The following is a 25,653-nucleotide window of genomic DNA, read 5'->3' as shown; positions in this document are numbered from 1 at the left end:
CTTCCCCATCAGAGAAGTCCCCGACCCTACCGCCCAACATCCTCAAGGGACGATGTTTGTTTATGTCCCATTCACAACATCTGATTTGTATAATTGGAAACAATTTAACCCCTCCTTTGAAGAGGATCCCGGGCCACTCCTGTCTCTGATGGAGAATGTAAGGCTTACTCACAACCCCACATGGGACGATACACAAATGCTATTGAACACCTGTTTTCTCAGCCAAAAGCCAACCATCCTTGCGGGGGCACGAGCCAAGTATAGGGAGGAAAATCCCCAGGCAACTGAGGAGGAGACGGCGGAGGTTCTGCCCACAGGGCGACCCAATTGGGGGGTGGCCACAGCGGCACATAGACGCTTACATGCTGACTATTTTCGACTCATTTTAGCAGGCATGAAGCAAGCCGCGAGAAGGGCCCCCAATTTGCAAAAAGGCCTGACTCTAAAGCAAGACAAAAACGAACCTCCTGCCGTGTTCCTCCAAAGGCTGAGGGAAGCCTTCGCTAAATATACTGACATTGACTTGAATGATCCAAATAATTTAAGGATCCTCACGACTCAGTTCGTGGGAAATAGCTGCCAGGACATCAGAAAGAAGTTGCAAAAAGTTGAAGGAGGGTTGGCAGCTGACCTAGGAGTTTTAGTTGAAGTAGCTCAAAAGGTTTATGAGAGGCGAGAAGACGAAGAAGGAAAAGGAAAAGACAAAGACAAGAGGCAGGCCAAGCTCCTTGCTGCGTTTCTTAAACCTGACAAAGAGGGAGCTAGGAAGGGGAGGAAAGGGGGAAGGAAAGGATCTCCCCTGGGGAAAGATCAATGTGCCTTTTGTAAGAAAATGGGGCACTGGAAGCGTGACTGTGAGGCTTTGAAGCAGAAAAAGAGAGGGGAAAATACGGGAGGAGCGCAGAGAGTTCTGTATGAACAGGAAAGAGATTAGGACAGACTGGGGCCCGGCCCCCTCTTAGCCGTCTCTGAGGCAAGACGGGACCCCATGGTCAAAATAAAGGTTGGGGGCCGCTCCTACAAAGCCCTTGTGGACACAGGGGCCGCCCTGTCCGTCCTCCCCCTCAGTGAGCCCCCAACGGGAGGTGGTGGGTTCACCACCATAATGGGGGTCGAGGGAAGGGCAACCCAAGTGCCCCTCTCTCGTCCCCTGTTCACCAAGGTTGGGAAAACACACCTAGAACATGCATTTGTCTGTACCCCCTCCTGTCCGGTGGCATTGCTAGGGAGGGACTTATTGACTAAACTCCAAACTGAGATTGCTTTTACTCCTGATGGAAGGATGGAGATACGGCTCCCTAAACAGCAGAGTAGTAACTACCAAATGGCCCTTTTGAAGGTTGCAGAAGAATCCACCCCAGAGGCCACCGAGGACTGGAGCTTAATAGAAAACAGAGTCAACCCTCTAGCTTGGGCCGGGATTGGAGGGGCCTCTCGTGCCAAGTCGGCAGCACCATACAAAATTCCCCTCAAGGAGGGAGCAAGGCCTGTTCATGTGAAACAGTATCCCCTTTCCCGCCAAGGAAAGGAGGGCCTACAACCAGTAATAACAAAGCTCCAAGAAGAAGGCCGGCTCATTGAGATAATGTCCCCCTATAACACGCCCATCATCGCTGTGCCAAAAAGGGGGGGGGGCAAGGGCTTTCGTTTAGTGCAAGACCTCCGGCTCATTAATCAGCAGATCGAGGCCCCCCATCCTGTGGTCCCCAACCCACACACCCTCCTTGTAGGAATTCCGGAAGAGCACGCCTGGTTCACTGTCATAGACCTAAAAGACGCCTTTTTCAGCATCCCCCTCCACCCTGATTCAAGGCCTTTGTTCGCCTTTGAATGGGAAAGCCCAGGGGGGGGGGGTGTCAAAAGTTCAATTAGCATGGACAGTCATCCCTCAGGGGCTGAATCTCTCACCGGTGGTCTTTGGCCAGCAGCTCCAAAAGGATCTCGAACCCTGGGTCCAGCAGCACTCAGAGGTGCATCTCCTCCAGTACTGTGACGACCTCCTGATTTCAGCCAAGGCCAAGAATGCGTGCCTGAGTGGGACGGTTTCCCTCCTCAACTATCTAGCAGGGGGGGGCTATAAAGTGTCAAAAGAAAAAGTACAGTTGGCCCAACCAACTGTAAAATTCCTAGGCTACCACATAACTAAAGGGACTCGGAGCCTAGGGCAAGAAAGAGTTGAAGTCATCCGTGACACTCCTGTCCCTAAGTCCCCCCGCGAATTGAGGGCCTACCTGGGGTTGACCGGATTCTGCCGACTATGGATAGCAAACTATGGGGAGACAGCGCGGCCGCTGTATGAGGCACTGCAGAAAGATAGACTGGATAAATGGAAATGGACTAAGGAAATGAATAAGTCTTTTCACAGTCTTAAAGCTGCTCTTGTGTCACCACCTGCTCTAGCCATACCAAATCCCAGCCGGCCATTTAGACTTTATGTGCATGAAAATAAGGGCATAGCTTCGGGAGTGCTTTGCCAGCGAAAAGGGCCCTCTTGGAGACCAGTGGGATATTATTCCAAGGTCTTAGATGTCATAGCACGAGGATGGCCAAGTTGCCTGAGGGCAGTAGCGGCAACAGCTCTGATTTGTACCGAAGCCGAGAAAATGACAATGGGAGGACCCATTGAAGTTTGGGTGCCGCATGGAGTGCCACAAATTTTGGGATCAGGAGGAGGAAGCAAATTTCTCAACCCAGCCCGGCATTCCCGATATGAAATAGGTTTACTAACAAACGAAAACCTCACTTTTAAGGCTTGCTCCAGCTTTAATATCGCCACACTACTGCCAACATTACTGGGCACAAACGGATCAGGACTCCCAGATCATGACTGCCTTGAAGTATTAGACCTAGACACCAAAGGCCAACCGGACCTTGAGGATGAACCAATAGAGGGAGCCAGAGATCTGTTTGTAGATGGATCTAGCTATATGCTGGATGGAAGGCGCTACACAGGCGCGGCCGTCGTTACTCTAGAGGAGAGTGTGCGCGAGGAAAGGCTGCCTCCTCATTTCTCCGCCCAATCCGCTGAACTGGTAGCCCTGACAAGAGCCCTGCAAGCCAGCAAGGGAAAGCGAGTAAATATTTATACCGATAGCAAAAATGCCTTCGCTGTTGTGCATGCTCATGGGCAACTGTGGAAAGAGAGGGGATTCCTTACAGCAAACGGATCTCCAGTGGCTAATGGTGGCCTAATAGTGGATCTTCTGGATGCCCTCCAGCTACCCTCACAAGTAGCTGTTGTCCACGTCCGAGCCCATGGGAAAGAAAAAGAGGAAAAATGGAGACAGGGAAACCAGAAGGCAGATGAAGCCGCAAAAAGAGCAGCCAGAGAGGGAATCCAAGGAACATTCCTCATTCTACCCAAAAGAAAAGAGCGCCCCACATACTCCCCTGCTGAGTTACGGATGGCACAAGAACACGGAATAAGTCCCTGCGACGACGGATGGATCCAGATGACAGATGGAAGACTGCTTCTTCCACAGACCCTGCAGAGGGTTGTTCTAGAGCAAGTTCACCATTCTCTTGGACACCCTGGAGCATCAGCCATGATCGACTATTGCAAGAGGCTGTTTGTCTCCCCTGGCTTAACTGTATGCGCCCACCGACTAGCCGCAACCTGTGAAGTCTGCCAGAAAACCAACCGTCCCAGGGCACCCCCTCCTCCAAAAGGAGGGCGACCATGGGCCTACTATCCTTTCCAGAGGGCGCAGATTGATTTTGCTGAGATGCCACCATGTAGGGGTTACAGGTATTTGCTTGTAATAGTATGTCAAATGACAGGGTGGGTAGAGGCGTTTCCATGTAGGAACTGCCAAGCTAAAACTGTTGTTGCTAAATTGTTACAGGAGGTGGTGCCCCGGTTCTCCCTGCCCGAAGTTATAGAATCCGATCAGGGGTCACATTTCACCTCAGTTATTACACGGGGGCTGGCACAAGCTCTGGGAGTAGAGTGGCATTTACATTGCCCCTGGAGGCCCCAGGCAAGTGGACAGGTTGAAAGAATCAATCGGAGCCTCAAGGAGACTTTAACCAAACTCCAACGAGGGGTGAAGCTCACTTGGGTTGAGGCTCTGGCAATAGCTTTAACGAAGCTTCGAAGGATGCCAAGAAAGGACATAAAATTGTCCCCCTTTGAACTGATGTTTGGGTTCCCGCCTCGGGTACACTGTGGAAGGAGGGAGGAAGTCAAGTGGGAGGTGGGTGATCAGATGCTAAGGGATCAGTTGACTTCTCTACAGTCTGTTCTTTCACAGCTACGAGCTTATTCCGTTCCGTTTCAGAGACTGCCGTTAGATGCACTTATCCATCTCTTCCAGACGGGAGACGAGGTGTTGCTGAAAAAGTGGAATAAAGAAGCTTTAAAGGAAGGGTGGGAGGGGCCTTATTTGGTGGGACCAACCAGCCACTCGTGTGTAAAGCTTGTGGGTTCTAGTAAATGGACACATTGCAGCCGGATAAAGCCATTTAAGCGACCCTCGCTTCCTTCTGTCACCTGGAAAGAACAGGAGGACACAGGCAACGGTCCTTTGCTCCCTGGCACCCCTCCGGAAGCTGCCAAGGACACAGGCGAAGAAGCCATCCAGGAGCCACAATCGCCTGTAATATACAAGTCACAACATCTGGGAAAAGCTCGGGTTCGAATTACAAAAAACTTGTAATATGAAGCAAGTATTGTGGGTGGTGTTGGTAATGTTAGTTAAAGAAATATTAACGTGGATGGTGATACCTCAAGGACTTGGGCTTGACAGCTTTAAGATAAAACCCCGAAATGTCACACCAACACCCCTCAGACCACTTCTGGTACAGATCCCTGAGAAAGAGAGGCGTCCCTGGAGAACCAGGTTAGGGATCCAAATAACAGCGGAAACTGATAATGTGTGGTTAGAGTGGATAAAGTATACAGCCAAGTCTTTAAATAAGTCTGACTGTTTTGTTTGTGCCACAGGGAGATCTGTAGCAAAGGTGCTGCCCTTTCCACTGGGATGGGACACTCCTTCCCTCCTCACCTGCGTGATCCGTTTGTTCCAACACCCTGATGCATGGGGAGAGGAGGAATGCCAAACCCTCAATAAATTATACCCCCCACTCAAATCAAAGGATCGTGTCAGACCTTCCACAGTCTTCCTGCAAAGAAGAAACCATACCGGATGCATACACTGAAACCTTGCAGACACAGAAGGGCGTATAGGGAACCTGATGAGTAAAGTAAGATGTGTTAATTCCACCCGCTTTAGGAATAATTCCCTTTCAATCCCACGAGCTGATCTCTGGTGGTATTGTGGTGGTCTAGAGTTGTATGAGGTATTGCCCTCCAATTGGTCCGGAGCTTGTGGGTTAGTTCAGTTGGCAGTCCCCTTTTCAATTGCATACCATCCAGCAGAGAAGACTGGCCAACCCCGGCAGAAACGATCAGTAACCCCTTTTGATGATCAAATATATATTGACTCCATAGGAGTACCAAGGGGAGGGCCAGACGAGTTCAAAGGAAGAAATCAAATTTCTGCAGGATTTGAATCTACCCTGTTTTGGTGGGTGACCATTAACAAAAATGTAGATTGGATCAATTACGTTTATTATAATCAACAGAGGTTTATAAACTATACTCGAGATGCTGTAAAAGGATTGGCTGAGCAGCTAGATGCCACCAGCCAAATGGCTTGGGAAAATCGGCGTGTTCTTGATATGATGTTAGCAGAAAAAGGAGGGGTTTGTGTCATGCTAGGTGGACGGTGTTGCACCTTCATCCCTAACAACACTGCCCCAGATGGCACGGTAACAAGGGCTTTGCAGGGCCTCACCGCCTTGTCTGAAGAATTAGCCGAGAATTCAGGGATTAACAACCCCGTGACTGCCTGGTTAGAGAGATGGTTTGGAAAATGGAAACACCTAGCAGCCTCAATCCTTATTTCGCTTGTAGTGATGATAGGAGTTTTAGTGTTATTTGGTTGTTGCATTATCCCCTGCGCTAGAGGCTTATCCCAGCGGTTAATTGAAACCGCTCTGTCAAAACAGATGCTCTTGCTTTATTGTGCTGATAAAGAAACTCCATTTTAAAGGCTTTAAGACGTGAATAAAGACTTAAAGGAGGGAATTGTTAGAAAAAAAAGGAGACTCCATAACCGTTGGCGTCTCAAGTTACGTAAGAGCCCGAGTGGCGGGAAAATATAGGCGGAGCAAAAAGGGAATCATACTGACGCGCTCATGACTAACAGCTTGGTAAGCTGATAGTGACTGTTTATTGGATATTAACTTAGTGAGCCGATGTACTAACTGTTTCATTGGTTACTGGTAAGAACAATAGAAGCGATATGATATAAAGGGCTTTTGCACACGTGTATCGGGGTCCAGACTGCTCTGCACCCATTTTGCAAAACGTTCAATAAAATAGTGTTGGATCCACTGCTGCCTGCCTGGCATTCTTTTCTTCTAAACCGAAAGCAAGGACTTTTTATCTAACATTCTCAAGGGGGAGGAAAAATTCTCCAGCAGTTCCTTGGAGCTGAGGCTCACCATTAGCAGTGACTGTAGCACAGCATCTTTCTTTTTTCCTAAGAGTTTTGGGTTTTTTGTGCTGCCGCTGCAAGTGACAACAGCAGCAGGTGTGTTGGCAGCCTGGCCACCATTTTGCATCCCCACAATTACCCATACTTAGCATAGCCATACCTAGGATGGGGGTGTGTGTCTTAATGTTTTATTTATTTATTTATTTATTTAACATTGTTCACTGCCTTGATGGCTTTACAGCAAATAAGGTAGTATATAAGTGGAATGAATGAATGGGCAGCCATCACAAAAAACTGGTGGAGAAAATTCAGAGAAAAATGTGCAAAATGGCTTCTATTTCTAGGGGCTAGGTAAGAAAAAGACAAATCTCAGAACTTTTCTCACAAGAATGTTTTCTGACAAATTTCTGTTCAATTCTAATTGTCATTCTTCAGGTTTAGCACCTTCCACAAGGTGTCCCAAAGCTTTTGTTTCTGTGGGGTGATTGTTGATACATTTTGTCTCTCATGCAGATGCTTATAATACCTCTCCTTCTCTGCAAGCCCTGTAGCAGTATGAGGGAGGCAATGTTGTTGTGTCCAGCTCCAGCAAAGAGGTGGAGTTAGTGCTGTGCCAAAATCTTTCCGCCAATTTCCTGCAAGTTTTCTTCTTGTACAAAGGAGACTTCTGTTTTTCTGCCTCAACTTTAGAATTGCTTTTTACATTCTTTTGGTGGTGTTTTTGAACTTATCATTGCAAGGTGGACAAGGGTACTGTGACTGTTTTTTTCTTTCTATTACATTTCTCTCCATAACTCTCCAGCATCCCTCAGTGCCCACATTTCCTAATCTGAAAAAGCTCCATGGGAGAGTAGTTACCTCATGATGTCTTCCCCTGGGCTCTAATTGAAGTAGGGACAGCCAGGGTGGATGCAGACTGCTGAAGAAATGATTGTACAATAAAGTACAGAACACAGCCCTCAGCCACCTCATAAGTAAGGTAAGAAGAACCTTGAACACCTCCCACAAGATTTTCTCCAAAATTTCCTTCTCCTTTGAACGTTTTTTCAAAAGTAATTGATTTTTTTTTTTTATCAAATTGCATGAGAATGGCCAAAAATGTAGGGAAATGTTTCAGCATAGCAGTACTTCTGACCCATAGCTTCTTCCCTCAGTATGTGGGCTTTCCCATGGTTACTGGCATGATGGCTGTGGGGTGGGAAGAATACTGCTGAAAAGTGTGATGGGAGTGCCCGAGAACTGTCTTAGACCAGTTGCCCCTTGGCCTAGGGAATTTGGAGATGAAGAAGCTGGGTGTCTGCTTTCCTCTGGGCTGTTTCTCTTTCAGTTGTTTTTATTATTTCTTCTGCTTTTTGTTGCTGTTGAGCTCAGCAGTTGCTTGGTGGCCAGGCAGGATTAATCTAAGGCCCCATCTACACAAAGACGCTTTCTGAGGCGATTCTGTTTGCATCCAGATTTTCATGAAATTGGGTTTGCTCCTCCTGGGGCAAACAGCCAGTAATGCAGTGTATATATTTAAAACATTCTGCCTGCATGGGGCAAACGGCACCTGAAACTAGGGCTGTACACCGCTTCAGCCCGAAGCCTGAACTCCGAGCCAAAGCAGGGTGCATCAGGCCAGTTCGTGTTGCTTCTGAGGTGAGGCGGAGGGGGCATGAAGCGGGTCAAGTCGCTCTGGCATGCTTCAGAGTGATCCAGAAGCTCAGCCATGCTGCCACCATCCAGCCCCCAGCTCCTTACCTGGGCCCTCGGGACATGCACTGGCAGCCATCGTCTTGTTCCAGGGAGTCACCATTTTTAAATGGCAACTCCCCGTATTTCTGGAAATAGATCCTGTGCAAATGGCAGGATCCGGGGGGGGGGGGTGTCCAAAGTGGGATTTGTCCATCCGAATCCCGCTTTGGCTCCAGAGGCCAAAGCAGGTCAGGGAGTGGGGGGAAATCACCCCGAAGCAAATCTGGCTCACCTTGGAAGCCTTGAAGTAACTTCCAATGCAAATCGAGGGGTCCCTGCACAGCCCTACCTGAAACTGCATGAGTCTGGCGTGTGCCTGGCAGGGCTCCTTATCTGGGCCCTGCCAGCATGTGTCCCAAGGAGCTGGGGGCTCACGTGGCGCGTGCGGGGTGGTGGTGTCAGAAGCGGGATTCAGCCATCCGAATCCCACCTTGGTTCTGGCGGCCAAGCTGGTCGGGTGTCCCCTGAATCACCCCTAAGCGAATCAAGCCCGCCTCGGAAACCCCTGAAGTGGCCTCTGAGGCAGAGTGAGGGTCCCTGCACAGCCCTACCTGAAACCGCATCAGTTTGGGTTTGGGTGGGCAGAGTCCCACAAGTTAGAACTGAACATTGTCAACTGCATAGGTGCAGGGCAGCGAATGAGCAGAGGCTTGCTCCCCACCCCTCTCCTTGCTCGTGTGCTCAAGAAACTGCAATGGAGGAGTTACTTCCAAGTAGACATGTTCAACCAACATCCCCCCTTGTGTCCACCCTTTCTCGGCAGGAAGACGGCTCCTTTGGGGGCGATCACTCATTAAACTTATGCACACATTCACTGGTCCGGACATTTCAAAAAGAGCAGGCAAAGGGATTGAGTTACTTCCAAGTAGACATGTTTTGCCCACTCCTATCCTCAGGTCCACCCTTTCATGATGCCATTTTCCCTTTTACCAATAAGTGCTGCTCCCCCCAGCCTGCAGCAAAGGCAGTTCAAGTCACACAGACTCCCAAACTGCGCTGAAGCCACCACGACGGGAAAATCCATCAGAAAACGAGTTTGCAAAAAAGCAGGTTTTACAGGATGAAAAACCATGCTTGCTACAGAGAGGGGGCATCCGTCATGTGCCATGATCGTCTTAGGGGCACAGTAGGACTGGAGTAAATGCCCCATGTAGATGGGGCCTAGGAAGCTGAGTAGCCCCACCCTATGATATCCTACAAACTAGATCCTGCCTGTAGCCAAAAGGAGGTGCAATCTCAGGTGTGATGACTGCTTCTCCATGACAGCTGGAGAGAAAATACTTTACACAATGCATAATGAACTCATGGAATTGGCTACCATGAGATTTGGTTATATTGACTGGTTGATGTGGCTTTAAAAAGTGGTTAGACAAATTCATCAAGGACAGATTTATCAATGGGTAGCTAAAGAGAACATCCAGCCTGAGAGGTAGTAAACCTCTGAAGACCAGTTGCTGAGAGGATAAAAAGGAGGGGACAAAGAATGTCCTGCTTATGGACTTCCCAGAGGCATGCGGCTGACCACCACTGCAAACAGAATGCTGGGTTAAGATGAACCTTTAGTACACGGATGTATGGATTTTGTTAAACCCATACCATTTTTGTTAAATCCGTTCCAACTATGTTTCACGGACTGTCCTGTGTCTTTTGCGCCATCTCCCATTTATTGATGGGCTCAAATATTTTTTGTATAAGAATTTTGTTCCACTTGTGCAAGTGCAAATCCCCCCCCCCCCGAAGTTACACAAAAAAACTTCCAGTCTCCTGAAAGTTTTCTTCCACCTCTGAAAAAGCCAGTCTGCTTCAGGATCCGCAGGTCAGATTCATAGAAATCTGAACTCATTTGAATCCTTTACAGATTTCTCCAGCATCCTTACCTTAGCTTGATCCAGCAAAGCTCTCCTTACCCGCTGCCTCAGGAGTGAGGCCATTGGCTTAAGAAAATTATCATTCTGTACAGATGTGCTGGAGTCTGCAATAGACCAAGCTATCATAAGCATATGGACATTTTATAGCTTATTCATTCTCCCAGAGCCTTGCAAGTGTTTATTGTTCCCATAGGACTTACAGCTCACTGGTACACAGGCTGGAAACAGTAGGTTAAGGATACAGGCTTATTCTCTCCCCCGCAACCTCTGCTATAATTGTTTCATAGGATCGTACATTTTTACGCTTGAAATGTATGTTCTGTGATCATTGATCACCCTACTGTCATTCAAGTGTCACCTGTTATTAGGTCAGCCATTGTTAACCTTTAACCAGAGAATGGGTATTTTGGAGGTAAAAGCCATCACATGCAGCTGCTAAACATGCCATTGTCTACTGCCATCTAGTGCTTTTATAGGACCTATCATGCATTTCTGCAGATCAGTGGTGGGCAACAGAACCATAAAATACAACATAAGATACAATATAAGAGTTTAAAACTACAGCATAAAATAAAAATAACATGTTCTATCCAACACAACCAGTAGTGAGGGATGCTGGGAGTTGAAGGCCAAAACATCTGGAGGGCCACAAGTTGCCAACCCATTTTAGATGTTACAGCAAAAGAAAATATTTTGATAGTTTCACCTTGCTATGTTGCTGTGGCGTTTAAAAGCCTGCTACCATATGGGCAGGTCCCGCTGTCTAGATCCCTATCACCTGATTGTGATCTTTGATCTCAGACAGGTGACAATTGCATGGTAATCATCCATATGATTGGCCCTGTAATTGTAGTAGCAATGTAGAGGGTCAGACTAAGTAGCCTCATGTTTTTGCTGAGCTCTTTCTCCTTCGAATACATTTTGCAAGCTGAAAAGATGCAGGAATTTCTTATCTTGTCAACAAGGCTAAGGTCAGAGTTGTTAATCATGTTCTCAGTTTATCATGTCCTATAACCCATTTCCTGGGCTATAAACAATTGTGCTAGAAGAGGAAATGCTAAATACTGCAAAACCATACAGAAAGGGGTGGGGGAGATTTTGCCTATGTGTCACAATATCTATAAAAACAATTTGCTGATGTACTTCGGGGTTTTTTGGCACTTTGGAAGTTATTCCAGTCATAAAGCCCGCGCGTTAATAAAGAGAAACTATTTTTTCTTCACTCCGTGGTCTCTGACTCTGATTTCTGCAACATAAAGGCAGACCTTTAAATGTTACAGTACTATCATGAGATGAACCCATGGAAAAGCAGCTCCCATGCAGCTGCTGTAAGGTCTAAAAAGCACTAAAGAAACTGAGTATACCGACCACAGTAAGTGCTATATTTCTGCCCAAGTTCATACATAAAAATAAGAAATAAATTATCTGCATCACTGCTTAGGAAATATATGAAGTAGCATCAATGAGAGTTATTGTACTTTTAATATGACTGCTTAGGAATTTTAGTATAGTACATTGTATAAAAATATCATATAAATAAAGTGATCTAAACTGGCCCTTTTTCTTGCAGAAAAAAAATTCAGCCTGGTGGATTTCACACATACCCACCAATTCTCCCCTGCAAATAGCTTCCCTCAAGGCTGGTTTTTCCCTAGCTGGGATCACTCCCAACTTCAGAGCATGGCTTTCTTCACACGGAGCTTTTATCCTGCGACTGAGATTGCTCCCACATGGAAGTTTACAGGCTCTTTACATGACGCCATGACCCTCCAGGGTGTCTCCTGCACCAAATGCCCTTTGTTCCATTTTTAAATAAATCGCAGATGAGCTATCAAATTACCCCATTGTGTTCCGCTTGAGTTCCCTCCGTGAAAAAAGGAAAAGCAGCAAGAAGAGGAGCGAGATCAGAGACAGATCATGGAAGACTCAGATATGGGGAGAAGGAGGGGGAAAGGAAGCGGGTGAAGAAGGGAGTCGTTGTGATCCTGCATTGAAAATGGAAACAGAAAGCCACATTTTAAATGCAGGATTTTAGGCTGGTGTAGAGATGCCCCATGTCAGGAAGAGGAAGAAGCCCTTTACAAACAGGAGAAGGGTTAAGCACTCCCTCCCACTGGCTTTCCCTTGAAAATGCTTACCCCTATAATTAGTGTTACAAGGAAAATATGGGACTGGTTACCTGGTGTTTGCTTTGTAACATCTAATCTGCTCTCAATGCTTGCTTAGGACACAGCCGTTACCTTTGAAAACATAACCTATTCCTGCACTAATCAAACTGGCTGCAGAACCATTCACCCCACTTTCAGATTCTGCTACATACCAGCTTGCAGGTAACGACGGCCCATGGGTTAAACAAGTGGGATAATCAGAAGAGAGCAGGCATGTTGCCTGCAGCATGCCAGCCACTTCCGCTTTTGATCAACAACCTGTATTCATAGATTGTGGAGCGTGACATGCAAACTTGGGTTAACCGCTGGGTTGTTTAGCCCCTAGCACTCTGGGTTCACACATCACGCTCAACAACCTAAGAGGAGGCTGACCACAGCTTATTCATTAAAAGTGGAAGTGGCGTGCATGCGAGAGGCTGCATGTCTGCTCTCTGTTGCTCGTGCATGATAACTCATGGTTTGTTTAAACCATGAGCTGTTGGTACATGAAAACAAGGTCATTGTCAATACACCAACGTGTACTGATAGCAAGAAGCACCCCGTAGCACAATGGTATTCAGGACCACCTTAACATTAGTTTGGAGGGAATTAGGTCTCAAGGAGACAGTGATGTGGGTTTTGCAGAAAACGTTGAATTGGAACATTTTCTGGGAACTTTTCCTTTGCAAATTAGGTTAGTTTGCATCCAAAAATTTTCAGATGTCATAGAGCAGCCTTCCTCAATTTGGTGCCTCCTAGATGTTTTGAACTAAAGCTCCTAGCATTCTTGACTATTGGCCATGCTGGCTGGGGCTGATGGGACTTGAAGTCCAAAATATCTGGAGGGCACCAGGTTGGGGAAGGCTGCTCTAGAGAGTGGTATAATTTAACATGTTACTTTACTTGTATTTAGTAAACAACATTCTTAAAAAGTATCCCATGTTAATTTTTTGGCCCAATATGCCACAAATATTTGATCTGAAATAATTTAGGGGTAAAATTAAAGCATGTGATATAGATGTTATAATATGTAGAAAAATTTATTAAAATACTTGAAAAAAATTAAAGATCATAGCATGTACTTCCCTTATATTGTTTATATTTAAGGAAAAAACCAAAGGTACTGAAAACTGTTGACACAATAATAAATTTTAGCAACATGCTTTGCTGACTTTGAAACTGCCAGCTTTATATTGTATTTGCAGTTGGCGTCCATTGATTGTTACTAATGAATGTATGAAATGGAAAATTTCCCACGGGAAAACTAAGCATGGAAACATTTCCATTTTGAGAAATTTTCTGTTCCACATCACTAGATGGAAGAGATGGGGGATAGTGGGGACCCTTGTTTTAAAAAATGCTACAAGAGAGAAGCACAGTAAACAATGATTTCACACCATGGTGAGAATGAACAAGAACCACTTGAATTACCTCTCCTATCAAATACTTTAGTTACATTTATCATTTTCATAAGCCTGTGCCAACTTGATTAAGGAAGAAATGTACATTCAGAAGTCTGCAATTTTTTAAACACAGCACGTACCACTTTTCTCCCATTCTCTCTACAGTTTGTCACAGACATAATAAAAAACATTTTAGAGTTTCACCACTTAAGTTTCAACCAGCCCCATGTACTTTTCAGATCAGGAGAACAGTCAAGGAATAAAGGATGCTAAATATGTCCAGTTCTAGTTATGATACCAAAATATGTCCATGAGTTGTTTGTTTTCATAACGTGTCCCTTGTCCTTGGCATAACAGTTTCTCTAACAAGTGATGCTAGTATTTTCCTGTACATGTCCAAAACCATTTGAGCAGAAGGTCTTTCAGCTGGGCTTTTCTTACATGCCACATGGATGTCAAACAGGTGAAACCTGACAAGATCACTCCCATCAACTTCTCCCAAGAGAAAGTTGGAAACATCAGGGATTTTCCATATGTCTGTCATTTCATCATATGGAGGCATGAGGCGATCTTCAAAAGGTGTTCCTTTTCCGTAAGGCCAAAGCTGCTCAGGAGCAACAAACTCACCCTGCAGCTCCCGATGGCCACACCTGATCAACTGACCAGCACTCTTGTTCACAAGAGGCAAAGCATCCAAGTCATTCACAACAACATGGAAACTGCTTGTCAGTAAGTACTGTGAAAGTACTTTATCCAAGTCACTAGAGTCGCACATCACAACAGTGCCCAGGGGACTGTTGTGCAGGTAATGGATGATGCTCACATAATCTATAGCAAGCAGGAACCTGTTATACCATGTGTTGGAGTTCTTGTATTTTGGAAGGTTCAGGATCTCATTCAAATTCTTCAGGGATCCGAATGGATGGTACTCGGTAAGAATCATGTACTCCTCCTCACAATATCCAAGCAGCTTGACCACATGCTTGCTCTGTAGGGATTTCAGCATCTGAAGCCCATGAATAAAGTCTTCTTGTAGCTCCGGCATAGTTAGCTGGGAAAGGGCAACTTTATTTTCCTTCCATTCAGAAAGGAAGACCTAAAAACAAGGAGAATTTATCTATTTAGCCTCAAAGGCACAATACAGCTACTAATGACTACTAACTTTTCATCATCTCACTTGTTCTGTGATTCCAATTTAATGGAACCAACACAGCTATCACACATCCAAACTACTACAGAGGATACTGGATTTAATTGTTCCAAAAAAGAAGCATACATCAGGGGAAATAAGCATTTATATAAAGTATTTAAAGTGTTCAAAATACTCCACATCTATTATCGCCATAATCTTGATAACACTCTATAAACAAAATCCAATGTTGTTAACCATGGCAAGCTGATGGGAGGAACTTCCTAAGTAATGTCAGGAACATTTTCACTATAGTACTCATATCTACAGCAACAGTAAGAACCAGACATGGAACAACCGAATGGTTCAAATTGGGAAAGGAGTACGACAAGGCTATTGTCGCCCTGCTTATTTAACTTATATGCAGAGTACATCATGAGAAACGCCGGGTTGGATGAATCACAGGTTGGAATTAAGATTGCCAGGAGAATTATCAACAACCTCAGATATGCAGATGATACCACCCTAATGGCAGAAAGCGAAGAGGATCTAAAGAGCCTCTTGTTGAGGGTGAAAGTGGAGAGTGCAAAAGCTGGTTTGAAACTCAACATTAAAAAAACGAAGATCATGGCATCTGGCCCCATCACTTCCTGGCATATAGAAGGGGAAGAAATGGATGCAGTGACAGATTTTACTTTCTTGGGCTCCAAGATCACCACAGACGGTGACTGTAGCCATGAAATTAAAAGACGCTTGCTCCTTGGGAGGAAAGCTATGGCAAACCTAGACAGCATAGTAAGAAGCAGAGACATCATCTTGCCAACAAAGGTCCGTCTAATCAAAGCTATGGTTTTCCCAGTAGTAATGTATGGCTGTGAGAGCTGGACTATAAGGAAGGCTGAGCGCCGAAGAATTGATGCTTTCGAACTGTGGTGCTGGAGAAGACTCTTACGAGTCCCCTGGACTGCAAGGAGTTCAAATCAGTCCATCCTAAAGGAAATCAACCCTGAGTGCTCATTGGAAGGACAGATGCTGAAGCTGAAGCTCAAATATTTTGGCCACCTAATGCGGAGAGGAAACTCCCTGGAAAAGACCCTGATGCTGGGAAAGACTGAAGGCAAAAGGAGAAGGGGACAGCAGAGGATGAGATGGCTAGATAGCATCACCGATGCAATGAATATGAACTTGAGCACACTCCGGGAGAGAGCAGAGGACAGGAAGTACTGGCGTGCTATGGTCCGTGGGGTCACGAAGAGTCGGACACGACTTAATGACTGAACAACAACTCTACAGATTCCATCCTCTAAAACAACCTTCCCCAACCTCATGCTTTCCAGACTTTTTGAATTACAATTCCCATCCTAGACCATTGGACATGCTGGTTGGGGCTGATGGGAATTGTAGTCCAACACATCTAGAGGGTACCAGGTTGGGGACGGCTGCTCTACATTAACATACCTGCAATTATTTATATTGGTAAAGCTTGTAACAGCCCAGTTTGGAATATAAAGTTGGCATTCTCATAATGCTCATCTATGGGTACTGTTTGCCTAAATGTTCTTCTCTGGCTCTGGCTGAAATGACTGCCCCTCCTTTCTTACCCAAGGAATGCTGGAATGTTAGCATCCCCAGCATCAAGGAAAGTGGAAGCTTCCAGTGGGACCTTTTTTGCTGATACTACACCAAACCAGGTGAAAGGTATGGGAGCTCCTCATTGATGCCAGCAGAAGCACAACAGGATTTCCAAAATTAATTGGGTTTGTAAAAGCTAAGCTATTTTCTAATTTGCGGGCCAATATCTCTGTTTGACAAGTCCAATTGCAAACTGACGTTAGTAGAGTTCACCCATCACTATCTGTAATTGGCAATGAACCCTGATGTAAAAAAACAAAATCTAGTCAAGACAAGGACTGTGTCATGAGACAGCAAACTATGTAATCCTGAGTGTCTGAAATGTGGTAAATGTTGACAAATCCCAAGAAAAAATTTTGAGTGACTAGAAACAATGAATGTGGTTCATTACTAAACGAGTAACAGTCACCTAAATGTTATTGTGAGCATTCACTTGATGTTATGCCCAAAACATCGGGAAATGTATATGTAAAATATATCCATTTGCAGACATTCACAAATTTCAGCATTCACATGTGCACATTGACATTCACCAGACAGAGCAGTGATAGAGCACATGCTTTGCATGCAAAAGGTTAAATCCCCAGCATTTCCAGGTAGCACTGTAAAAGGCTCCCATCTGAAACCCTAGGAGGCTATTACCAGTCAGGGCAAACCATACTGAGCTGGATGGACTATAATGGTCTGACTCAGTATAAGACAGTTTCCTATGTACCTTGATTTCAGACATTAGTTGAAACCAATACACGAAACAGTACTATAAAAATTCAGTATGTCGTTTGAATAACGTTTTGGGAAGTACACCCGATGACACAGACACGCCTCTGATAAGAATGGAGATGTCACCAAGTCAGAAAGAGTGAATGGTGAATTGACAGAACAATGTCAATATGCATGATGATAAACTAACCCTTTTCACAGCCCCTTCACCAATGCGCTTCAGTTTGCGGACTTCTCTTTTCATGGCCTCACAGGACAACCATGGTGAACAGTTCTTCAGGACTCCTAATCTGAAGTATCCATGTGGACAGGAATTGGGTTCAACATTGGCCTGTCCATCGGAAAAGTATTCATGACTGAAGTATTGATAGAGGAACAGGTTCACAAGCAGCACAATGAGAAGCAGAAACAAGACTGGAGGAATCAGCTTTTGCATAAGATCTGTTTTCATGTCATAGGATTTCTTTTCCATGTTGCAATGGTCATCTTTCAGATTTGCTGTAAGAAATAAGTGTTACAAATTGTTAATTTATCATACCAATCCTTGTGAAGGGCGGGGGAGGACAATGATTTGAATTAAGACATTTTGGGAGAGTTTTCATGACACTGTCAAGGTCTTCTGTCTTTATATAGCAATGCTACAGCCTCAAATAAACAGGCACTGAACTTGAAACATACAGCTACTGGGAGATGAATAATTCTACTAACATTTTTGTGGTTTTACAACCATAGATTATGATCCAGCAAACAGCACTGCATACGCAGTGGCCCAAACTATTCTGACAGAACTAGTTTCATTTGTCTAGCCCGTTCACTAATTGATATTAGGTCCAATTAATGTTTGGAACAAAAATACCTAGTTATTTCAGAATCACTTGTCTTCACAAAATTGTGGTAGAAAATTCCAAAGGATACACATACATGCACCACTTGAGAACGACACAAAGGGCCAGTTCACATGATCAAAATAAGGCACCATGGCATCGTGGTTTAAATAAGCAAGGGTAGCTTGTTTTGATTGTGAGAACCAGGTCAAAGCCTGGAGCATTCAAATTACATTTGCAATAACATTTCTGAAAGGGATTAATTTAGTGTAATGGAGCATATCACATGCTTAACTGGCTGGATTTCATCCAGAGTGACAAGCAAGAGATAGCGGTGTTCTGTTTTGGGGAAACTTGTTTCCCACACTTTTCTTTAGCAGTAGCTAGATGAGCAAGATTGATATCGAATATTATTTGTAGCAGCTAGATGAGAAACAACCCTGAAAACTAGGGCTCCACAATTCCACTTGCTAGACTGAGTGTTCCATTGCTCTCTTAAGAGCATGATGAGATGAGCCCCAGCCTTCCTCATAATCGTGGAGCTGGGGAGGGGGCAAGGATCTTTCTCAAAGCACCTTGGAAAGCCAGCACCAAAATAAGCCCCAGTTCTCCGTTCCATCTTGAAACTGGAGAGGAGGGGTGCAGGGACCTCCCCATGATTACTCTGGGCTCCTGAGGTGCTCTGAGCACCGCCAAACTACAGTTCAATAATGCAAACAATTTCCACCCCTATCTCCAGGTCCAAGCTGAAGAGGAGGTTTGAAGAGCAGATTGCAGAAATGATCTTGGAGATAGAGAGGGGGTACACAGCACCTTTCCTAAATGATATAGTAACTTTATAGTACTGATTTGTGCATATGTTACATTGTACTGAAGTCCATAAGTTTTTGGTTGCCTACCAAGGCCAACCAAATTATGTGTATATTTGCTGAAAACCCTGAATAAATTTTCTCTTCTTGGAATCCACCCACTCAATGTCCACTCAATGCCAACTTTAAGCTGTATTGATTTCAGTGGGAGAGATTTACTGGACATTCCTATAAATATCTACTCAGAAGTTCCATCGAGTTCAGTGTGGCTTACTTCCAAGTTAAGTTTCTATAGGACTGCAGCCTTCCTAGCAAACTTCCTAGCAAGTGTGTTTAGGATTCAGTCGGTTTTCAGACAATGAAAGCCATTTTTTGGAAGGGAGATACATCAACCCACTCAGAGAACAGCACTTCTGTATCTGTGGATGCCAGATGGCTGATCATATATATTATACTGTAAATTATATAATACTTCAAGGGAAAAACACCTGAAAAAAGGTTCAGTCGGTAGCCACTCATAGAGATGTGGATAGAATTAAGTATCTGCTCTCTAGCACAGTTAAGCTTGTTATGTTTAAGGGCGCAACTCAATGAGGAGAGGTGGCCACCTCCGAACTCGGAGGCGACTGCCTATTCAATGCATGGTGGGAGGAGCAAGGAGGGGATTGTCTCCTCTGCACTCCAGCCACCCTGCATTCGCTGCTAGAAGGCCAATTTCAGCTATCTAGCTGCGGGATGTTGGAGCACAGGGCGGGTTGGCTGGACGACACATAGGAAGTGTCATACCGGCACTGATGCACTCCCCTCTCCACCTCTGGGGCTGCCCCCTTCTGCCTCACTCCACGCTGCTCTTACAAGTGTGGAGCCCTGGGATGATCCACGCTGCCTACGAGGTGGGGAGGCAGTTCTCCAGGAACCAAACTCAGAGCGTGGGCTCCAAGGTTGGTTCCTGAAACCGACCAATCCTATGGCCATCTAGCCACTGACTAGCAGCCATAGGATTGCACCCCAAGACAACTAAATTTGCAGTGAAAGCCTCCCAACTCAGGCAAGCCTATGAGGCTAATTTTGGGGTCTAAGGACTTTGCCTAGTCAGACTTTTTCCAGTCTAAACATGCATAGGATTGTGCCCTATATGTACTTCAGATTAATCAAATTTCAAAACTATCTAATATAGCATCTAATCTTTCATTTATGCTAAAATTTAATGCATGGTGGCAGATTTAATGCAGATTAACTATATAATAAAGCAAAACTACTTTTAAAATATTTTTCCACTTCACTTTTTAGATAAAAAGATTAAGATTACTTTGTAATGCTAGAGATATACAGGCTGTTTTATTGTCTCCTCATTCACCACTACATACATGCAATGTGTAGGTTGAGATCTAACATACAGCACTTGACATTTAATTATTAAACTGGAGGAGGCACAAATTAAGTACCACAATTATATCTGCTGTGTTGTAATATTAGAAATAGCTTTTCAACTCAAAATTTGCAAACAATTTTGCAAATTCCAGCAGATCTCAGAAGCTAAGCAGGGTCAGTCCTGGTTAGTACTTGGATGGGAGACCACCTGGGAATCAGGCTTCCTGCATTGAGCAGGGAGTTGGACTCGATGGTCTTGTGGGCCCCTTCCAACCCTATGATTCTATTATTCTATAACCTAACATTTTGCCAGAGAGCTCCAGCTAGATTTCAGCCACATAACACGGTAAAGGAGTCGGATTTTCAAGACTAAGCATTAGCTGAAGCCAAATAAGCAGTAAATAATGCAGAACACATTCTCTAAATTTCTGATGCATGGTGTTTTAGCATCCGAGCATTTGCTTAAATAATTCTAACCTTTTCATCCATCTCCTTGCTTGCAGGAACCTGTCCTCTTGGAGATGCTTTACCAATTAAGGTTACACTCCTATGCCATGAATCCCAGTGACTATAACTGAATTTACTTCCAAATAAATACGCGTAAGACCGGCCCCCACATCTTTTTAGAATGCAATCCTATGCATGTTTAGACTGTCTAAACATGCATAGGATTGCGCCCTTAATGAACCAAATAAATGGAGCGCGGGGTGGGGTGGGGTGGGGAGACAGATCCAACCATGAGAAAGATTGAGAATCTCTCCTTATACGTTTGCAACAATACGTTTGCTTCTCAAAGGGGCTACACCAGCCCTCCCCGACCTGATGCCCTCCAGATGTGTTGGACTGCAACTCCCACAATCCCCAGCCCGCATGAAGTACGCTTACCTTAATCCCCACATCGACACGCGCCATTCTGAACTCCCGGCAGCCAATATGGCACAGTCCCAGCATGCCCTGCTCTGAGTCACATGAGCGCCTCCCCCCCCCCCCCGCACATAGAGATAAAATAGTTAGAAGTACATAAGGCTCCGGGTGCCCATTGAATTTGGAATTTCTGTTTCACATTCAGAGGGGTCAAAACAGCGTGGCTGCATGGAAGTGAGCGGGGCAGGTGGCGCATTCCATTTGGTTGAGCGCTGCCGAGGGACGGATCGGGGCGGGGGGATTGCTGAGAGGGCGACGAATGTGGAAATACAATTATGTGTGTTTTGTGTGTGATATATTTTGCTCTGCTGTGTTTTCAACACGACTGTATGTCAGGTTTATTCAGTAATGTCGTTAATTGTTCAGCTCCCCTCCTGCTTCTTGATAATGTGCGTGTACTTTTGCAGTAGACAGTTGTGTTCTGTCAATAAAGATCCAGTAAGTCACAGTCTTATTTATGTATTTATTATGTTTTTATACTGCCCAGTTAGCCCAGGACCTCTGGACAGTTCACAGTTAAAACCATAAAATACAACTTGAAAAACATAACATAAAACTGTTAAAAGTTTAAAAATACCACCAGGTAAAACCAAAGTAAAACCTAGTAGCCTTTATTAAGGCCCTTAAAGCCTTTATCAGAGTTGTATCTGCCAGTATCGACCCGCAACTGAAAAGTGGATATATCATAAAACATAGTAATTGTAACACACATCCCACCTTGTCTTATTTCGGGGGGGGGGTGAGGTGGGGCAAGGGCACGATGTTGCCAAATCACTGTAATTCGAGATAGTAATGGAATCAGCAGATCAGACAGTTAGGGGTGCAATCCTATGCATGTTTAGCCAGAAAAAAACCCTACAGCTCCCAGCATTCCCCAGCCAGCATGTCTGGGGAATGCTGGGAGCTGTAAGACATTTTTCTGTTTAAACATGCATAGGATTGTGGCCTAAGGGTGTTTGCAGACAGGGAACCTGTCTAACATCATTGCTCTTCCACTGTAAAATATAAACAGAATTTCAGTGAAGATTCCACACTATCAGGGACTTAGGGAGCAATCCTATAGCCGCTAGTCAGTGGCTAGACGGCCACAGGATAGGTTGGCTTCTGGGATCTGATCCCAGAACCCATGCTCCGAGGTCGGTTCCCTGACAACTGACCTTCCGTCCCTCCTGTGCTGCCTTGCAGGCCGCTCGGAACAGCCCTGTGCTCGGAAGAGGAGTGCGGAGCAGCGAAAATGGGTTGTTCCTGGGGGCATCCCAGGGCAGGGAATGCGGAAATCCAGGTACGACACATCCTATGTGTCATCCAGGAGCCACTTCCCCCGCTCCGGCTTCCAGGGGCTAGACAGACAAAATTCGCTGTCTAGCTGCAAATGCAGGGTGGCTGAAGTGTGGAGGGGATGATCCCCTCCACGCTTCTGCCCTGCATTGGATAGGTAGTTGCCTCTGAGTTTGGAGGCGGCCACCTGTCCCCAAAGGATTGCGCCTTTAATGTGCTTTGTGTATACATCATACTCTGTTCCATCCACACTAGCAGGTGGGACAAAGCTCTGTGGGCGGAAAAGAGTCAGTTCACCTTCTTCCCTGTCTCTCCTTCCTTCTTCCGTTCCTTCTCCCCTTTCCAGAGAACTCATTGCAACTTTATCATTTTTATTTTGTTTCAGACTGTCGGGAGGCAATATGTGTTTTTCAAGACTAGAGCTGACAGCCATCCTCCTCTTCTTCACTTGCACCTCCTCAGCGTGAGGCCAGGAGCGGGCTGACTGAAGAACTGAGTGTTCTTTCCTGCCTTTTTTTTTTTTTAAATGCAAATTGCATCCCCATCCTTGAATTTTTTTAATGTGGCAATCACTGCACAACCCCATACATGTTTAGACAGAAAAAAGTCCTACAACTGCCAGAATGCCCCAGCCAGCATAGGACTTTTTGTAGGACTTTTTTTTTCTGTCTAAACATGAAAAGGACTGCACCCTAGTTTAATTTTTTTTTTTAAGTGTTCCACACCTCTCTCTTCCCCCTTCCAGTTAATTCTGAAACCAGCTGGAGACTGAATGCCCTCTGACAAGCAGCAGTACCGGTGTAGCAAGAGTGGTAAACATGCCATGATGTGATTTCATCAAGAGAACAAAAGAAAAAGTAAATTCAGCCCTTAGGTTGCTAAATGGAACATGCAGGTTGAGAAGTATTGTAGATAGAGGCACCAGCATATTTTTTGAAATAAAGTGTCAAATTAGAATTTATTTATTTATAAATGTAGCATATATAAACCATAGTACCTCAGTTATTTAAAATGAAGGAAGAACATTACAAGGATTAGAAGCATTTCATGGAAAAAAGATGCGTAACATTGGTGGCTACCAGGAAAAGGGCATTTTCCGCTGTGGCATCCCAGTTGTAGAACGAACTCCCTAGAGAAGTTTGCCGGGCGCCTATGTTGTACTCTTCCTGGCACCAGGTGAAGCCCTTTTTCTTTTCCCAGGCATTTTTAGCATTCCAGTTTTTCGGCGCTGCTGTCTTAAATCTGCTATTGCATTTTAAATACCTGCACTGCTGCTAGGCTTTACTCTAGTTGTATTTTTATTCTGTAGTTTTAATCTATTATATTTTATATTGTATTTTCTGTTGTATTTTTGTGGTTTCAATTTTGTGGGCCGCCCAGGCAGCTTCGGCTATTGGGTGGTACAAAAATGAAATACAGATGCATGATCACAAGAGATGCATAACTGGGCCTTCGCCTTGGCCCCCATTCCCCATCTTTCTCCTCCGGTGGTAGCCCCCGTCGCTGCCTCTTCCTCAGACATAATCGCCTCATACCGCCGAGATGGCCTCGCCTCAGGCAACCGGGGGCTGGGAGGTGCATAATCAACAGCGCTAACTGCTGCAGTGTTCTTCCTAATTTTCGGGCGGGGGAGGAGGAAGCCGCCGCCGCCGCCTCCTACGGGAGGGCGGCAAGCCAGCGCGGGGTCCGGCCCTCCTGCGCGAGCGACTGAGGCCGCGGGGATGGCGGGGCCGGGGAGCCGGGCACACGCGACCTCCTACCTAGCGGGGGCGCTTGTCGCCCTCCTGCTGTCGGGCTTGGCTCGGCCCCACGGTAAGCATCGCCCCCCCGCATGTACCCCTTTCCTCGTTCCCCTCCCGGCGCCGCTTTCCGCCCCGCCGCCCCCAGCTTCTTCCTCATCGGTTCCGTTGCCCTCCGCCTGTCTCTCTCCCACCCTCCTTCGGCCTGTGCAGAAGGAAGTGTCAAAAGCTTCTAAAAGGCACCGAGCTTAATATGCATTTTGTTTTGCCAGACAAGCCACCGCAACAATAAAAAGCCATCGGGTGCCAACCAGTTTTTTTGAGGGGAGGAGAGGGAAGGAAGGAAGGAAAGAAAGAAAGAAAGGCCCCAATTTTTAAGAAAATACTCTTGGCACATACCAAGTTGCAGACTGGTGTTGCTTGCCCCCTCCCCCCACCCATGTCAAATCTCTTGGGAGGATAATATTTTAAAATATTTATATCCTGCCTTCCCACAAACTATAACAAGGCAGTTAAAAAACAAAATACTCAAAAACTAAAAAATAGAATATTCAAAGACTATCAACAGTGATAAAATTTTTAAAATCAAGAGACCCTAAATCTCTCCCTGCCCTATCTCTTCAAATACCCTATCTCACCCAAATAGACATTGGGTGAGGGGTATCAAGTGACTTTATTGTCCACCATCATATTTAATCTAAACAGGCACATTGCCTGTTCTGGATGGGGTTGCACTCCCTCTGAAAAGTCAGGTTCATAGTCTGAGGGTACTCCTAGATCCATCATTGTCCCTGGAGGCCAAAGTGGCCACTGCGGCTCGGAGTGCCTTTTACCAGCTTTGGTTGATTTGTCAGCTACAGCCTGTCCTGGACAGGGATAGCTTGGCCACGGTGGTACAGGCATTAGTAACCTCAAGATTACAGCAGTGCGTGCTATGCGGGGCTGCCCTTGCTGCTGGTCCAGAAGCTGCAGCTAGGGCAGAATGCAGCAGGTCAGCTATTATCAGGAGCTGCTTCTTTTCAGCATGCAACTCCTTTGCTGAGGGAACTGCATTGGCTGCCTATTCGCTACCTGGCCAGGTTTAAAGTATTAGTGTACAGAGCCCTAAACAACTTGGAACCTGGATACCTGAGAGAGCACCTTCTTCTTTACCAATCTGCCCAGTCACTGAGGTCATCGGAGGGCTTGCTCCTGGTGGTTCCACATGGATCTGTGGCCCTTTTGGAGTCCACCAGGAAGAGAGCCTTCAGCATCGTGGCCCCCTTCCTGTGGAACTCCCTGCCTTTGGAGGTCAGCCAGGCTCCAACGTTGTGTTGCTTTTAGCACCTCCTGAAGACATTGTTTTTTCTAGAGGCCTTCCCTGAGTGACCAGCTGTGGTTTATTAAGTTCAGAATCTGTTTGTTAAATGTTTTAATTATGGGGTTTTATTGTTTTATCTTGTTCACCACTCCAAAATTTTTGATCTAGAGCAGTATATAAATATTGTAAATAAATAAATAAAATAATCTGCCCCCTCCATATTCCCTATTCATATTCTACTTCTTTCCCTTGCAACAACCTGCCACACAGCC

At 45.5% G+C, this 25,653-nt stretch overlaps 2 protein-coding genes across 2 annotated transcripts in view; one reads left to right on the top strand and one right to left on the bottom strand.

The window, feature by feature from the left end:
* Window positions 1-11,569: 11,569 nt before the first annotated feature.
* POMK (protein O-mannose kinase) lies at window positions 11,570-21,062 on the bottom strand. Its single transcript, XM_084857499.1, has 3 exons — window positions 21,026-21,062; window positions 17,327-17,634; window positions 11,570-14,751 (listed from the first exon to the last, which is right to left on the bottom strand). The coding sequence occupies exons 2-3, from the start codon at window positions 17,606-17,608 to the stop codon at window positions 13,981-13,983; spliced, it is 1,053 nt and encodes a 350-aa protein (XP_084713625.1). The 5' UTR covers window positions 17,609-17,634; window positions 21,026-21,062; the 3' UTR covers window positions 11,570-13,980.
* Window positions 21,063-24,041: 2,979 nt separating this feature from the next.
* The window catches only part of HGSNAT (heparan-alpha-glucosaminide N-acetyltransferase), a 35,551-nt gene continuing 33,939 nt past the window's right edge, over window positions 24,042-25,653 (top strand). Inside the window, exon 1 of the mRNA XM_084857496.1 lies at window positions 24,042-24,154. Within this exon, the coding sequence (XP_084713622.1) occupies window positions 24,064-24,154 (91 nt within the window). The 5' untranslated portion in view covers window positions 24,042-24,063. The remainder of the gene's footprint in view (window positions 24,155-25,653) is intronic.

Source organism: Heloderma suspectum, chromosome 5 (genome assembly GCF_057233095.1).
Source record: "Heloderma suspectum isolate Gila_16-S chromosome 5, 16-S_ref, whole genome shotgun sequence".
Lineage (NCBI taxonomy): Eukaryota > Metazoa > Chordata > Lepidosauria > Squamata > Helodermatidae > Heloderma > Heloderma suspectum.
The sequence above is the reverse complement of the archived record's forward strand: the minus strand, read 5'-3'. Positions and strand labels throughout refer to the sequence as shown.